The 17,434-nt window shown below is 41.5% G+C and overlaps 1 protein-coding gene across 1 annotated transcript in view; it reads right to left on the bottom strand.

The window, feature by feature from the left end:
• sepsecs (Sep (O-phosphoserine) tRNA:Sec (selenocysteine) tRNA synthase) overlaps positions 1–13,437 on the bottom strand; it is a 17,316-nt gene extending 3,879 nt beyond the window's left edge. The window contains exons 1-8 of the mRNA XM_080859845.1: positions 13,077–13,437; positions 10,246–10,400; positions 8,128–8,246; positions 7,135–7,293; positions 6,694–6,847; positions 6,392–6,494; positions 5,641–5,770; positions 4,207–4,298 (exon numbers count right to left, since the gene is read on the bottom strand). Of these exons, the coding sequence (XP_080715971.1) occupies positions 4,207–4,298; positions 5,641–5,770; positions 6,392–6,494; positions 6,694–6,847; positions 7,135–7,293; positions 8,128–8,246; positions 10,246–10,400; positions 13,077–13,190 (1,026 nt within the window). The 5' untranslated portion in view covers positions 13,191–13,437. The remainder of the gene's footprint in view (positions 1–4,206; positions 4,299–5,640; positions 5,771–6,391; positions 6,495–6,693; positions 6,848–7,134; positions 7,294–8,127; positions 8,247–10,245; positions 10,401–13,076) is intronic.
• Positions 13,438–17,434: the final 3,997 nt, after the last annotated feature.

Below are 17,434 nucleotides of genomic sequence, written 5' to 3'. Positions count from 1 at the left end.
TAAGTGTCTCTGTCTCTCCATCCTATGGATTTGTCGCATCTATGCCCTCTCTATCTCCCTCTCATTCTCTCTCTCCACTCTCCATTCCCCTCTCTCTCCACCACCCCTTCTCTATCCCCCTCTCATTCTCCTCTGTCTCTCTCTTTCTCTTCCCCCCTCTCTCTACCTCCCCCTCGTTCCCCCCTCTCTCTCTCTTTATTCTCTCAAATTCCCCCCCTCTCATTCTCCTATCTCTCCACCCCCCTCTCATTCCCCTCTCTATCCCCCTCTCTCTTTCTCCCTGTCTCTCCTCCTCTATCTCTCATTTCTTCTCTTTCTTCCCTGTGTTCCATCTCTCTCTAACTGCGCTAGTGGCACACCATCTGTTGGGAGACAAATTCAGCTGTGTTTTGTCACAGATTCATAACACACACATACACAAACACACACACACACACACACTCAAGCAGACACACACACACAAAAATAACAGCTCATTCTAAACCTTATGACTAAACACAAAACACACCCAATATATATATATATATATTTTATATATATATAATATGTGTGTGTGTGTGTGTGTGTGTGTGTCTCTCCTAATCACGAGAGAGAGAGAGAATTATAGAAACACACTCTATCTCATAATAAGTCTCATGCAAAAGCTTGCTCGCAATGACCTGTGATGCGTTCATGGGTAACAGGTCTGTGCCGGTGAGTAGACATGCCAATTGCAAAGAACGTTAAATAAATAGATAAATAAATAACTGGCATAAGCTACACATGAATGATAGTGGAATAGGCTGCCCACAAACTCTAAAATTGTCAGGGTCGATCACCAACCACTGCCGCCGCCACGCCCCCGCCCCCTGGACGCATATTCCACAATTATTTTATACTTACATGAAGTTCTGCAGCCGTAATACTATTCAAAATATATATATTTCCTTCAGAAATATGGGACTGGGGATAGATAACTCCCCAGCTCCAGGCACACACACTCTCTCTCACACACACACTTACAATCACATTCACATATACAGAGGGGCAACTTCAGTCGAGGAGGGCAAACGGGCAGTTGCCCGAGCAACCTTAGCCCCCTCCTGTGCACGTCCCTGACTACTGCTACTACTACTGGTACTACTATTACTACTAGTAGTACTACTACTACCGCTTCTACTGCTACTTTTAATACTACTACTACTATTACCACTGCTACTGCTCCTAGTCTCCCCCATTCCCCCTTTAACCCCCCCCCCCCCTTTTTTTCATCACCTCTATTCTCCTTAGTCTTTCCTTTCCAGATTGGTCCTCTATTTGTTTGTCTTAATGAACCCTTTCATTTCTCTTTTAATTTATTCTAATATTTAATATGTATTATGATTTATAAATGATACACATATTTAACCACATCTCTAATCTTTATTATTGACTTATTTTACATGTTTTCACCACTTTAACTCTTCATCCTTTTCCTCCAATCCACATCATCATCTCTTCCACAGATTCTCATCCTGGCTCCTCTCCCTAAACCTCCATCTAGCTCTGGACTGGTTCAACCCTATGCACTTTTTTTTGTTGTATTCTTTACCTTCCGTTTGTCACCCACTCACCTTGTTCTGCTTGGCTTTTTCCAATTTTCTAAATTTGGATATCTTGGATCCCAGTCCTGGCCCCATAACCTAAACCTAACCCCCCATCCAAACCCTAACCCCTAGGTGTATCCACCTCTGACTTACCCCAGTCCCGTACACTATATCATTGACCTTTTTATCTTCTTTTGGCCTCCAATGCTATTTCCCACCTTTTCCACCCCCAATTTACTGACCTTTTTTTCTATCCGTTGGCCACCATCTCCTTTGCAATCAAACAAACCCCCCCCCCACATCTGTCAATTGGATCGGCCAGTGCACCCATGGCTAAGGCCACATTAAACCCAACACTTCATCATACTACTACTACTACTTCTACTACTACTACTGTCACTGTTACAACTGCTTCTGCTACTACCACTACTACTACTTCCCACCTCTTCTATCCCCAATTTACTGACCTTTTTTTCTTTTTTTTATCCATTGGCCACCTTCTCCTTTGCAATCAAATCCCCCCCCCCCCCACATTGGCCAGTGCACCCATGGCTAAGGCCACATTACTACTACTACTACTGCTACTGCTACCAAAGCCAATATGTCTTCATACAACTACTAGTACTACTACTGCTACTACATCTACTACAGCTACTACACAGAGGAGAGTTTGGCATGCATTACCATCAAACTGGCCCCATAACCTTCACTGTATCAGGTAAAATCCTTCTGGAGTCTGGCCCACAAGGCACTCCTTCATTGATCTGAGCAGGCATAGTCATAAATATTGATCTCAGAGCCGTGCGTCCATTGGGAACGCTAATGACCAGAATAGCACAGAGCGAAACACTCCTTTACCAGACTGGACTCCCAAGGGTAGGTCCTATAGTTAATCTCACTTCCACTCTTTCACACACACGCACACACAGGCACACATATACACACACACACGCACGCACACCCACACAAAGACACACACAACCTCAGACACAAACACATCACCTTCCAATAAAATATTTACTGATACTTTACTGCCCCAGAATAAATGCACGCACACACACACACACACACACACACACACACACACACACACACACACACACACACACACACACACACACACACACACTTACTGTCTCTTCCCATCACAATCTATCCAAACCATGCCAACAATGGCATTGGCCCTTTTTTACTCTCGTCTGACTGGCCAGAGGAGGCACCCTCCTCCCCTTATTACCACTGCCACTCCCACTACTACTCTCTCATACACACACACACACACACACACACACACACACACACTCTCTCACACACACATACACACACTCTCTCTCTCTTTGTCTCTCTCTGTCTCTCTCTTTCTCTCTCTCTCTCTGACCCTCATTCCCAGGACACAACCTATTCCAACTCCTCCCCTCTGGTAGGCGCTACAGATCACTGTTCGCCACAAACTCCAGACACAAAAACTGTTTTGCCCCCCTCGCTGTCTCTCAGCTAACCCACTGTGGCACTGTGAAATAACCCTGCATCATTATAATAACAAATGAACATTACTCCCGCAATCATATTTATTTATTTATTTTACCCTTACTGTACCCTAACTGTCATACTCATACCGTATAGTATGTATTTATCCCTGCACTTCCTGGACTCTCCACTCCTTTGCACTATTCCTCCTTGTTTATACTTGTTTAGACTTCTCGGACTGTTAGACCATTGCACTGTTGTATTGTTTTATGATGTATATGTGTAATATGTAGCCTGACGATGTCATACTCATAATTCTAGTCAGAATATGAGTCTGAGACCGAACTATTGGGCTGTGATTATGAGGCGTGTTTCAACGAACCAGGAAAGAAAATTCCTCTTTGCTGAATTGGATACCTAGAACCAATCAGAGCAACAAAGTATTTCCATCTGATAGATTAAACTTTTACCTGATCCCGTAGGAAGGACGGCAAAAACATCTTTTCAATCGGCAAATGCCTTGATCGCGTTTCTCTGTTCCTCTTTCAAAATGAATGCGCTGTCATATCTGTTGAGATATGCCTGCTCACGTTACTTAATTAGCACTCAAGGCTAGAAGCTACCATTTGTTTTAATGGTTTTTTTTCCTACGCGTTAGCATAACCTATCAATAATGCTCTAGAGTGCTTCGGTTAAGACCTATAATCCTCGGCAACACTCGTTCTGCGTATACACAACTAACCGAGACAATGTAGACATATAAAAGTCGTGTAGATAGCTTTAATCATATAAAATATGTCCCACTAAGCTTCCGAGACGGCGCCATCTTTGTTCGATGTATACCGGTATTCTATCTATATCTGTCCATCAACGTATAAAGCCCGCCCTTACAATTTGAATGGTCAGATCACTTTTCGGGGCCGTTTAAACCCTCCCAACTAACTCGACTCCAGACTGAATCTCCCAGACCAAAAATTTTGTGGGCGGAGTTCAGGCTGGTATCCAGGCTATGTAATATGTGTAAGCACACTGTGAGCCACTTTACCAAGACAAATTCCTTGTTTGTGCAAACTTACTTGTCCAAAAAAACCTGATTCTGATCTGATTCTGATGTGTGTTTCTATGTCTGCATACGTGTGTGTGTGTGTGTGTGTGTGTGTGTGTGTTTTCTTACCTTCCTTTCAGAGAGGAGCTTCCTGTATCCGCTGGCCCCTAGCGTGAGCAATGTGATCAGCACGTCTAGAGAGGGAGACGCAGACGCTCGGCCTGTACACACACACACACACACACAGTAGGCTATAAGAACAGTTCAGACTGTATGTGTACGATAGTGGGGTTAGAAGCCAATGAAGCTCGTGAAACATTATAAAATAATGAATGTATTATTTTTTCATAGATAATTGATACAAAATTATAAATAAATAATTCAATGTTAACCGTTTCACTTCCTAATTTAGAAATGTAAGGACTGTGCTGATCATAGCGTTCTACTCTCTAGTCTACTTGCTAAGTGCTGCTCTGGTAGGTTCTTGATACACAGTGCTCAAGATCAGAACGTTGAGTAGAGAACAAAAAAGCAACTCCAGATCAGAGTGTGGACAGTTTCTCTTGTTTGTAGACAGGCAGGTTTATCGACCAATCAGAGGAATAAGACAGGATTATGGTAACAGTGTTTTACTAATCATCATCAAGGTTCTAGAGGTGCCCTTCAGGAGGATGTGAAGCTCCACAGCAACATATAGGCCTCAACACAGGTCACACTCTCAACCCACAACTCAGCAGCACAGGACATCTGCTCAGTACGTGTGTGTGTGTGTGTGTATGTGTGTGTGTGTGTGTGTGTGTGTGTATGCCTGTGTGCCTGTGTGTGTATATATATGTGTGAGTGTGCGTTTGTGTGTGTGTGTGTGTGCATGTGTGCCTGTGTCTGAGTGCGTGTCTGCTTAAATATATATATGTGCGCGTGCGCGCATGTGTGAATGTGCACGTGTGTGCGTGTGTGTGTGTGTGTGTGTATGTGTGTGTGTGTGTGTGTGTAAGGATGTGTATGTCTGTGCGTATCTGTGTGCGTGCCTGTGTGCGTGTGTGCGTCTGTTTGTGTTTGTATGTGTGTGTATGTGTGTGTGCGTGCGTGCGCGTGTGTGTGCGAGTGTGTGCGTGTGTGTGTGTGTGTGTGTGTGTATGTGTGTGTGCGTGCGCGTGTGTGTATGTATGTGTGTGTGCGTGCGTGCGCGTGTGTGTGCGTGTGTGTGCGTGCGTGCGTGTGTGCATGTGTGTAGCACAGCCCTTACACACCCTCGGCTCACTCTCTGAATCAATACCTCAGCAGTTTATACTCTCTGCAGAGAGAGGGGAGAGGAAGGGAGAGATAGATAGAGAGTGTCTGTGTGTGTGTGTGTGTGTGTGTGTGTGTGTGTGTGTGTGTGTGTGTGTGTGTGCCTATGTGCAAGATAAAAAACCAAAGTGCTGACGAGAGGGTGAACTGGAGCCCAACAGAGGAGAGAGAGGTGTGGTAGAGATGAACTAACACAGCTGCAGCATCAGAACTTTAAACTAGCACTGACAGCAGTGCACTGCCTCGAGATGAAGAAGCCATCCTCATCCTCACCTGGGTACATCTTACTGATCTCTTTCACGAAGGCCTCGTCAAAGCCAGCGATGATGGCCCCACCCACTGGGACCAGGAAGTTCTTGTCCAGGCTCTGGACGAAGGCGTCTATCCTCCCGACACGAGCACCCTGAGAATGGGGACATCTATCAACCACCACATCCCTATACTGTACACCACCATCAAACCATCACATCAACACATCCCTATACGGCACATTACCATCACATCATCACATCCATATCCTGTACAGCAGATCACCATCACTAACCTGTACACCACCATCAGACCATGACATCATCAAATCCCTATACTGATCCTCACCATCACATCATGACATCATCACACCATCATCACATCATCACTCAACTGTGCATCAGAAACTCAACAAGAATTTGAATTTAACAAAGAACGAAGATGATCACATTCAATACAACTTAATTTTTCCACAAAAATGTTCCATGTTGACTGTGGTACCTGAGCAGCAGCACTGTACCCTGTGACTTAAGACTTGGACACTGTACAAATGCTCTAACCACTGGACTGCAACAACATTAGCAATAACAAATGATAACTACTGTGTAATTACTTAAATAATAAATACAACATTTCTCAGGCAAGTTATTATATGCTAATAACCTTACTTGGTAAGCACATATACCAGCATGAACCAATACATCTACACTCATTTAATGTAATACATAAAGAGCGGTCAGGTAGTAATGGCAGCTTTGGCTGAGGCCTGGCGTACCTGCTGGATGAGGTGCATGCACTTCGATGACTGCACTCCATAAGCGTTGTTCACCACATGGGGGATGTCATGTTTAGCACAAATGACCGCTAGCTCCTCCAGTCTAGAGCGAGTGCACACACAAGAAATACATTCAAAACACAAACACCCACACAGACATGCACACAGAGAATCAAAGCCCTGAGAATCATAGCACACCTGGTTTTAATCAACACAAAATAAAAACTATCTTAAACACTTTTCTTTGTGAGAACTAGAGAGTTTATTGGTAGATGAACTGAAAGATGCATTGTCATGGAAACCTGTCAGGGACGCGCGGGGCGAAACAGGAGGTGGTGGAGTGGACACAGAGGATGTTTTCTGCCCCGAGCTCCTCGATCTTCTTCTGCACTGCCTCCAGGTCTGTCCGCAGCTCATCTCCTTCTAGAATGTTCTCGATCACGATTGGCTCAAAGCCTGCGCACACACGAACACACACACATGCACACATACACACATACACACACAAACCGAGAGATGTTAACCATGCAAGATAATAATGCAGGGGAATTTGCAACAAAGCCACTATATAGACCTGATCTGGCGCAATGAACCCATTCCAGTAAGATACTCATAGGTTAATTCCTTTATTATGGTTATGGTTTTGTCCAAAGCGACTTACAAAATATATATTTTTAAAGACACTAGAAAACTGATTCATATGAATATAATATAAATCACTTTTAAGAATTGGTAGTGCCCACCTGCAGTGACCATAGCTTTGAAGCAGGACTTTTGGTCGATGCGGGGCCACAGGATGTAGCGGGCCCCTGGACGACGGTGGCGCAGGGTCAGGAAACACAATGTCAGGCTCATCCCCGTCGCCATGGGAACCACGAAACAGCTAGAGGCACTCCTCACACCTGCAGACAAACACAAATCTGTGTCAACTCACTTTAACCCTGTGTGTGTGTTTGTTGTGTGTGTGTGTGTGTGTGTGTGTGTGTGTGTGTGTGTGTGTGTGTGTGTGTGTGTGTGTGTGTGTGTGTGTGTGTGTGTGTGTGTTAGTAGACAGGGTGACCCTGTAGACATCAGAACACATCAGGTTGCTGATGTTTGATTCACAGGATCAGTTTCTCTGCTACAGATGGATAGCAGGACCCACGCTTCAGTGTTGCGTCTAGTTAATCCCACACTGGTCCTGGATCTGACAGAGCAGCTGAGACTGAAACCAGGGTCTGGCTTAATTTTTCGTAGTACAACCACTTGCCTTCCTGAGATATCAGTTCACTGCAGTAACACAGATCGCCTGCTGGTACGTGGATGTGTAGTACACTGGCCTGCCTGGTAACGATGGTTCAGATTAAATATATCAGTTTAGTACAGTAATACAGAATGCCTGCTGTGGTGCTGTGATGTATTACACAGAGGTGTGTCTAACACACCCGCCTGCCTGAGGATGTCCAGTGTGACGGAGTTTGTGTCTAACAGTGCGACGGAGTCTGTGTCTTACAGCTCGACAGAGTTTGTGTGTAACGGCACAACAGAGTTTATGTCTAACAGCGCAACAATGTTTGTGTCTAACAGCGCAACAATGTTTGTGTCTAACAGCACGACGGAGTTTGTGTCTAACAGCACGATGGAGTTTGTGTCTAACAGCACGATGGAGTTTGTGTCTAACAGCACGAATGAGTTTCTGTCTAACAGCACAACGGAGTTTCTGTCTTACAGCACAACGGAGTTTGTGTCTAACATACCGGCCTGCCTGAGGATGTCCAGCACGACGGAGTTGGTCAGCTTGTTGAGAAGACTGGAGCCAGCAGCTTTGGGCTGGACGGCCGCTATGTCACCTGATCGTCCGATGCCATGGATGAGTCTGAAGAGAAAAGACAAAGAGAGGGGGGGAGAGAACCATGAGTAAGACCACGTCTGGAAACAACAGGTGAACACATCAGTTTAACCTAAACTAAACTAAACCTAAACCTAAACTAAATCATTTTACAGAGGACTGCTGGTCGCTTAAGGCAGCCAGTCTTGAGCAGAACTGTAATTAGGGGCTTTTCTACTGCGGAAACCTGTGGGCCGTTTTAGGGGTCCAGAGCCTTTTTGCAGTTTTGAACTGCAGGAACCGCCTCATAGGACCTCTTTCAGGCCCATTTTCGAGGGCCAATTAAACACCTACTACAGGGTAGCTACTTGTGTGCAGCCCTGAAACTACTAGATGGCACTCGACAAATTTCCTCAACAGTTCAATCTTTTTATCAAGAAGCAAGTGTTCTTCAGCAAACAAACGTTAAGTTAGCAGCATAAATAATGTTAAGCACGCCCAAACAAAAGAGCGGTGCTTAAAAGAGGAAGGAAAAATAGAACGGGATGAGTGTGCTGCTAAGTTCAAGTTAAGCAAGTCTCATTTAAGGAGCAGCATGCGACGAGGGATGGATTAACGAACTGGCCTACCGGGCCCAGGCCCAGGGGCCCATGAGCTCAGGGGGCCCCTAAGCCAGAGCCTCTACGTGAAGTCGCTGTTATGTATCTCTTTTTTGTGGTTGAAAAAGGTGTATTTTGTTCATTTGCTAAAGGCTTTAATTGAGTGTACCTGTGCTGTGTTAGAAAATGTGCATGTGCGCCAGGGCATAACTATAGACATTGCAGTCAGCGCGGAAGGTTAGTAGGCAAAGCAGACCCTGCTTTCGAAATGTTGTCTATCATATGGATGTCAAAGTGTCACTAGTTAGGATGACTTTTTTGGAATGCCTAAAATACCTTATGCTATATATTCCCTCACAGAGGCAAACCTGTCTCTGTCATGGTTTTAATAATTTTTAGGGGGAAATCGTCAGTAGCAATCTTAGACTATTATATGCTTATCGTACATACACTATAGACACTATTAAAAAGCCGATTCAATTAAATTAATCATTTCTTATTTCATTAGTTATTTTTGTCATATACAGATATGCAATGATGCTTGCTGGGTAATATGTATCTTGTTCGCCAATGTCAAGTCTCTATTTGATCATGTGACGAGACGATACGATATAGCTAGTTTAGGTTCATAATCTGAACGTCAAGACCTACAAGCTGACTGAGCACAGCCAGAGGCACAGTACACTTGCCGAACAACGCCTTTCAAATATAAAAGTGGTGATGCGTGATTTGCTCTTTCAATGGACATGATAACCAGCCCATGCAGCCTCTCCTGCCCCATGTTGCTCAGGTAGGTCTTAATCAGTTTCAATTTGGAAAATAATCACTCGGCTGTTGCCCTGTCACATGTTATGTCAGACACAATAGCAGGGCACCTAAGGTGGATGTTATGGAATAAACTTTGACGTGTTTACTTTCCCAATACAATAGCCAAAGTATCTAATTTGACCGTTAATTGCAACACATTGTTGGTAAAATATATACGCCTAATGGTGTTTGTTTTTTGTGTGGGCGTGCGTGTTTTGCAAGCGCACAAGGCCTTTTTCATGTCCATGCCCAGGGGCCCGTGGTTTCTTAATCCGTCCATGCATGCGACTAGAGACTCAGTGGATTGTATACACTCTCAAAAGGAGTTGAGCAGTGTGCTGAGCGCAACGCCAGTGGGATGAACATAACGGGGAGTGCAGTCTTATATAGGTGCTGCCGCTGGAGAAACATAGCATTATCTTGTCATACTGGGAATTGATGTTGCGATCGAGGAGAGCAAAATAGGCTTTCGTCACAAGGTCTGTAGTTCCTGCCCTCACTGCCATGGTAACACAAGGGCTGAAAGGGCCGATTAGGGGGGTGTTCCCGTAAGATCCCAGCTGTCCTATCTTCTGATCTGATCCCCCACCGTTACCTCTATGTAGTGCTGTATAGAGGTCTTGTAGTGTCCCTATAGTTACCTGTAGTGTCTCCTGGCCACCAGGCTGGACGCCACTCGTCCCTCCCGCTCGCCGACCCCGCAGTTCCCCAGGAAGTTATTGCTGTCCATGACGGCCAGCTCGCTCAGGAACAGCTCAATGGTGCTCTCGTTCCATCCCTCCTCCGGACACTTACCCTTCAGACAAACAAAAGATTGCAGAAAGGCCAGTTAAAAGGTGGACTAGCGCTGAGGAGACAATGTGATGATTAGCACTAGCTTACTGACGGTGTTACTGATTTACTGGGGTTCGTTTTAACTGGGGATGAGAGACCACAACACAGTTTACTTCATTCCAAGTAGCCGACTGATTCGCCAAACTGATTCGGGGAAGACAAAACACAAACTCTGTGGATGTATGATGTGGATTATTAAAATGTTATTATTTATGGGCGATTCTTTAATTGCGGGCACTTTTGCCATTTTAACTTTTGAATTTTAAAATTAGAAATAAGGTTTAATTAATGATGTTAAAACAATGTTTACATGCTTAGAAGTAAAGATTCAACGATGGCCAAAATTCTGCATATGTGAATTTTGTATATTTTAACCTTTTTTAACATATGGCATTGCAAAATGTCATTACCATCACAACATCAAAAACTGGCTTTAAATTAAAATGATCCAATAGGAACAAAATGTAACCTCATCCATAAAGTAAAAATAGTGGACTATTAACAATACTTAAAAAAAAGAAAAGTTTACAGGCATCAAGTTATGTATATTTTCATGTATTCGATATCAAATCATGTTTATAGGATTTCAACAATGCGAACTTTAGTTTAATTTCTATAAAAGTAAATATACACATTTCTTCTTTGAATAGGTGCATATAACTCAATTAGGGTATTAATCTTACAGCACCACATTTCAAATAAAATCATTTGTAAAGGACTTTTATGCTTAATTAAACTCATTAAAATAGCAATGCGGTAATGACATGCTGTTGCGGTAATGACATGCTGTTGCGGTAATGACAGAGTCACTTCATGGTCAAAACAAAAGACTAAAAGTGTAAAAAAGTAGTCAGATTATCTGTCAACTTACACTGACATAAAAGAACAAAATGTTCAAACACATAACTCATGACAAATTCAAACAAGTTTATTATCCTCCTTTAGTCTTTTTCTATGCTTTCTAGACCTCTGTGCCGATGTTCCGGGTGCCATACTGAATGGAAAATGTAGAAAATGCACATAATTAGATTTAAAGAGTGATCCATTCCATTATAACACCACTCAACTATGTTTTACATCACTTAATTTCTAAAAACTCACTAAGATAACAATGCTAAAACAAAAAACATGTCATTACCAAAACAGCCCATCATTACCAGAACAGTGAGTTTTGTCGCGGTAATGACCGTCGCGGTAATGACATTTTTTTGTTTTTTCAGGATAAAGGATGCTAAATCTTGGAATAGCTAACACCACTCAACAGCTAGTACAAACTGTACTTAAAATACATATGAATAATCTGTATATTTCAATATTTTCACAAAAAGAGTTATTGTAATAGCCGTTGTGGTAATGACGCTGAATTAATGTACTCTATGGGTAAGAGGAAAACAATAATAAATTACTTACTTTTTAAGAGATCGAGTGACACTCTTCCCTCATGGCTGACATGTGCACCACTGCCAGTCTTGTTTTCCATGGTTACAGCATAAACAAATCTTGCCCTCATGCAAATATATGCAATAATCATAGACTGTCGCGGTAATGACGGTAGTGTTGGGGACAGGGCTATATTGTTTAAAAATATTCTCAAATTGTATAGATATGAACACAGCTAATACATCTAGACTCTTTTAAAGATGTTAACAGAACATATATTGACCCTTATTATTGAAATAATAATATTTTATATCTGTTTTGGAGAAAAGAAGTTTAAAAATCTGGGTTGGGGACGAGCCTATTTTGACCTGGTATTAGTATTTACAATATTTTTAAAAATAGAAAACCTCATGATTGAGGTGCAAAACTTTTTTTCATAGTACAAGAAATATTATTTAAAATAACTAAGCTATTTATTTTGTAAAATATTATTTTTAACAGACATTTTACCTCTGGGGACATTAAAGTGCCCGCAATCAAAGAATCACCCTTATACACTGCAAGCCTACTACTGTGGGTAGACTGTTAACTTGAAGCAAGAAGTGGGATCAAGTGTCATAACTCTTTACAGCACAGCGTTGCATTATGACCTGTTATGAGGCAACTGAAACGGAGTAGTGTGGCCGAACTTGGTGTTGTTAGGATAGCCTTTGATCTATTTGCTGAACTTTACGCTGGTAGGCAAATAACACCAAACCATTGACGTCAAATGAGTTGAGGGCTAGACAACTAAAATGACACTTATTTGACAAATGGGAAAACGTTGCATACAAACGTGTTAAGTTATTATGTGGTATGTACAAACGAACCAATACAGTTTTTCTTTTCTTTTTCAAATGAGATCTTTGTTCGTGTCCATTACATTTAAAAAGACAGCACGTAACATATGCTCATATGTCAAATGTCTGCAAATTATCTAGGCTTACATACGAGTAAGTTGCACATGTTTACTTGGCAGAGTGGGATGTTTAACGGCGAAGCCATCTTAGCCTCATCCCATTTTACGATATTACACGAACCCGCATCACATGCAATGTCAAATGTGTAAATAAATAGTGTAAGCAACATGACAGTGCAAGAAATATGCAAACATTTAAAACTGAAATAAGCATAACACGTAAAGCTGTGTTGTGGTCGATTAGCCCCAGTAGATCTGTAACACTGGTGCAATCACTGTGTTGAGCAAGAGACTGTTAACCTGTTCCAGCAGGACCCTTATCAACTGCTCATGACCACGCCGAGCCTGAGACCCCTGTCGTATGTAGGAAGAGGACACTATCTTCTCACTCAGAGAGAAATTCTCTGTGTTCATGTCTGTGACGTTCGGGTCTTAAGCTGAGGTAGGTGCCAATGAGTCCTGTGAAGACGGTAACTTTTTCGAAACAACTCCTTAGCAGATATAGCTTCTCTGCAGTGCTTACGCTACTTTACCCGACTCCAACACTAACTACTCGTTTCTTACAAGGTCAGAGACAATGGATACATTATCAGCAAAACCCGACCTGTGTAAAAGAAAACACCGTAGCCCAGAAAAAGGAGACGCTTTAACATAAAGTAAAGAAAAGTGGCAATCGCTCCTGCTGCGTGCACTTTTCCGTGTTCTGACGTCAAGAGATATTACCTTCCAAAATAGCAGTCCTTTTTTGTTTCAATTTCAAGATAAAAGTCTAAGAGTGATATATCGCCTATTTGAACTCATGTCATTTGAACACATTTTCATAGTTGGAGACTTTATTGAGGGTTTATTGAGGAACATTTGTTTAACCAACCTGAAACACACGCACAGAATACTAACCATTATTCACTGAAGAGGCAGAACAAATGAAGGACACATAACTTACCTTGAAGGTCCTTTTATTGGTATTGTTTAGTGTTTAAAAAATAGCTCAGTAATTATGAAGCAGTAAAGTAAAGAAGGCAAGTTAAGTTAATTTTCAGATATCCTGATAGTTTTTGATAATATTCCGATAGTTCTGACATCCCAGTATTTTTTTTTTTTTTTAATATTCCAATAGTTCTGATATCCCAATAGTTTTTGATAATATTCCAATAGTTCCAATATTCCGATAGTTTTTGATGACATTCATGTGAGGCAGCGTAGGCACAAGGATAATTATTATTGGACTGCCTTATCGTGTACCGAACTCGGAAAGAAAAACATTTAGATTTATTCTTTACCCCGTCTCTGAGTCTGCTATTGAGTCCTGTACAGTGGTGGAATGTAACAAAGTATTTTTACTACGTTACTGTACTTCGTTACATTTTTACGTCTCTGTACTTTACTTCAGTAGAAATAATAGTGCATACTTTTAACTTTTACTTCGTTACATTTTGCAGCTTTAATCTATACCTTTACTCCGCTTCATTTCTACAATATGTGTCGTTATTCGTTACATTTTATGAACACAGTTTCGCCAAAATGTTGCCTAGACAAAAATATGGATTGCGTTGCTTTAGGACGTTTCAACCAATCAGGTGGCTCTATCAGCTCCAATGACAGCAGAGTGTGTATTTGGCAGCAGCACTACGGTAGCCTTTGTCGCTGTCGCTGCCAAATGTGAGTCCCTGCCTGATGTGAGTCCGCATGCGCAAACACAAACGGTTTACGGCAGAAGGCTCAGGAGCAAACTATCCAAGACGCGCATGCTCATACATGGTTCAATATCAACGTATCTGGCTTCTCATAACGCATAATGTAGGTTTATTTAACATAGTGTTTTATAATTTTGTCAACGGTTTACAGCATAAGGCGTAACATCGACATATGGGGCTAGTCTTCACGCATAATGTGGGTATATTTACTGGTATATTTAATTGTGTTGTAAACGGTGAACAGCTATGGCTCAACGTCAACATATGGGGCTGGTTTTAACGCATAATACCGGTACATTTAATGTTATATTTAATTGTGTTGTAAACGGTTAACAGCATAAGGCTCAACGTCAACATATGGGGCTATTTTGTATTACTGTTACTAGTAATGAATGCACTGCTTAACTAATAATTCAATAAACATGAAGCTTAACATCATAAACCTTGGTGGATTACCTGTGTCGCAAAGTTAAGCAAGCGACTACGATCTGGTAACTACTATGCATGCGCAACTCAGATAGGGCAGCCGACTCAGATAGGGCAGCGACAGCCTTGCCTGTTTTGCTTAAACATTCGACAAACAGCCTGACTAACAAACAACTTTTCAGCATAGATTCAGAGCCAGCCTCATCTGAGGACATGTTCAAGTTCAGAGGCCCCAAGAATAACTCGTGGAGGTTTTAGTGCGTTTCCTGTCTACCTCAAAAAAGGAGTAGCTAGCCTTCAAAAATTTGCCTTCAAATTTGGAGAAACAGGTCGAGTTATGCAGAGTTCTTGCTATGCTAAGTTAATGTCTATGACTTTGCATATCGTATGCGGTTACTGACATGATTTTATACTGTTATCTAGCTAAATACATGTTGACATACAGCAATAGCATCAAAATAACACGATTGTACCTTGATTATTTATTTAACGTAGTGGTAAGATAAAGCTGGTAGTTTAGCAATGTGGTTTTTTTTTTTCCTTTTCTGCAATCAATAGAGCATAAATCTCTGCATTGACCAGTTTAACAACTCCATTTGTTTTTCATGTTTCATATTTCCATTTTTTACACGTTTACAATTAAATAAAAGATTAAAAGATATAAAATTGTGTCTTTATTGGTTTGGCTTAATGGTATTAACTTTGCAAATAATCCCTGGTAGATAGCTTGTCATCCGCAGAATTGTAAGATAGAGTGTGAATACTATTACAGACAATAGGCCCAATAAGTACACCAACCTTTCCAATTAACAAATGTTGTTGCTTATAATTATAACTAGTAGTGACATCTGCAGAGGCATTTATTACCAGTCGCTATTTCTTTATCAAAATGGCACAATAGACATTGAGAGACAACCCATTGCGTGAGTACTTTTACTTTTACTTTTAAAGTAAATTTAAAAGTGAGTACTTTTTACTTAAAGGCACCCAGTGCAACTTTCGAGGCTTAAAAATAAACATTACATTTCTAGTCTTTTTTACACGTAGTAAGTTTCAATAACTCCACGATTACATATCGACATTCAAGGAGCAAAGATAAGACGTCGTTGTGTGGTGAGAACTGATAGAAAATCGATAACAACAACAATCGCCGCCATTTTCTTTATTTTTTGTAACCTACAATAAATAAAGCAGGATTCCAGTCAATGGAAAAATGGCCTCTCCCCACCGGCGATTATTGTTGTTTACGATTTTCTATCAGTTATCACCACACAACGACGTCTCATCTTTGTCGATATGTAATGGTATGGAGTTATTGAAACTTACTACGTGTAAAAAAGACTAGAAATTGAATATTTATTTTTCATTGAATGTTTATATAAAGTTGCACTGGGTGCCTTTAAGTAGGATTGTTGATGTAGTACTTTTACTTTTACTATTACTTTCATTTTCCTGGGTACTTGTACTTTTACTTAAGTACTAAACTTCAGTACTTCTTCCACCACTGGTCCTGTACAAAACACTGATTGTTACACGCACAGAATGCTAACCATTATTCACACAAAAGGCAGAACAAATGAAGGACACAACTTGTACCTTGAAGATAATTTTATTGGTAATGTTAAGTGTAAAAACTAATAGCAGTAGCATACAGTCCATCTCCGACCACAAGCGTAATTGATCAGCAAAAGTTAGGGTCTGAGGGGGGGCCTGTCAATAGACTGTAGACATAAATATGGCAACGGTACGGTGTTCATTTTAGGACATCCTCAGATCTCAGACTCAAATGTCAGACTCAAACGAAAAGGCGTCAGGTCTCAGACCAAAAGTCGTTAGACACAGGCGAAAACTGCTTCAGTCTCAGAAAAACCTCTGTCATTCTCAGACAAAACGGCGTCATTCTCACACAAAACTTCGTCAAACCAAACACCTTCATTCTCAGAAAACCGCCGTCAAAAAACCGGCATCATTCTCACACAAAACGGCTTCATTCTCACACAAAACGGCGTCAAATAAACCGGCCTCATCCTCACACAAAACGGTGTAAAAAAAACGGCATCATTTCACGCAACACTTTGTTAAACCAAACGGCGTCATTCTCACATAGCACTTTGTCAAACCAAACGGCCTCATTCTCACATAGCACTTTGCCAGACAAAAAGTTGTCAGAGCCAGATGAGGGAGTTGTTGACTACCTTTCTGAATTAGCTAAAGTAGCAGCTTTTACAATGAATACCGCTGTAGTGTTTATGTTAACTGGTACAGCAAGAACTTTTGATATAATACGAAATAGTTGTTTATTTATTTGGGAATATATGATTTGTAGCCTGCACAGAGTGCCGTAGCGTTTATACCTTGGAGACATGTGGAGTGACTTAAGTGGAGAAGCTGGGTGAGTTTGCATGTGCTTTGTATGGGTGATTTAAAACAAGCTAGTATTTGTGACCGTGTATATAGCAGATCAGAGACGACGGGACACTAGGCATTGTGTGATGTTTTGTGTGTTTGTTTGATTTATAGGCATCGTGTGCGTCACTG

The sequence above is a fragment of the Sprattus sprattus genome, assembly GCF_963457725.1.
Source record: "Sprattus sprattus genome assembly, chromosome: 21".
NCBI classification, from domain to species: Eukaryota; Metazoa; Chordata; class Actinopteri; order Clupeiformes; family Clupeidae; genus Sprattus; species Sprattus sprattus.
Note: the sequence above shows the minus strand (reverse complement) of the source record. Positions and strands in the feature narration are given on the sequence as shown.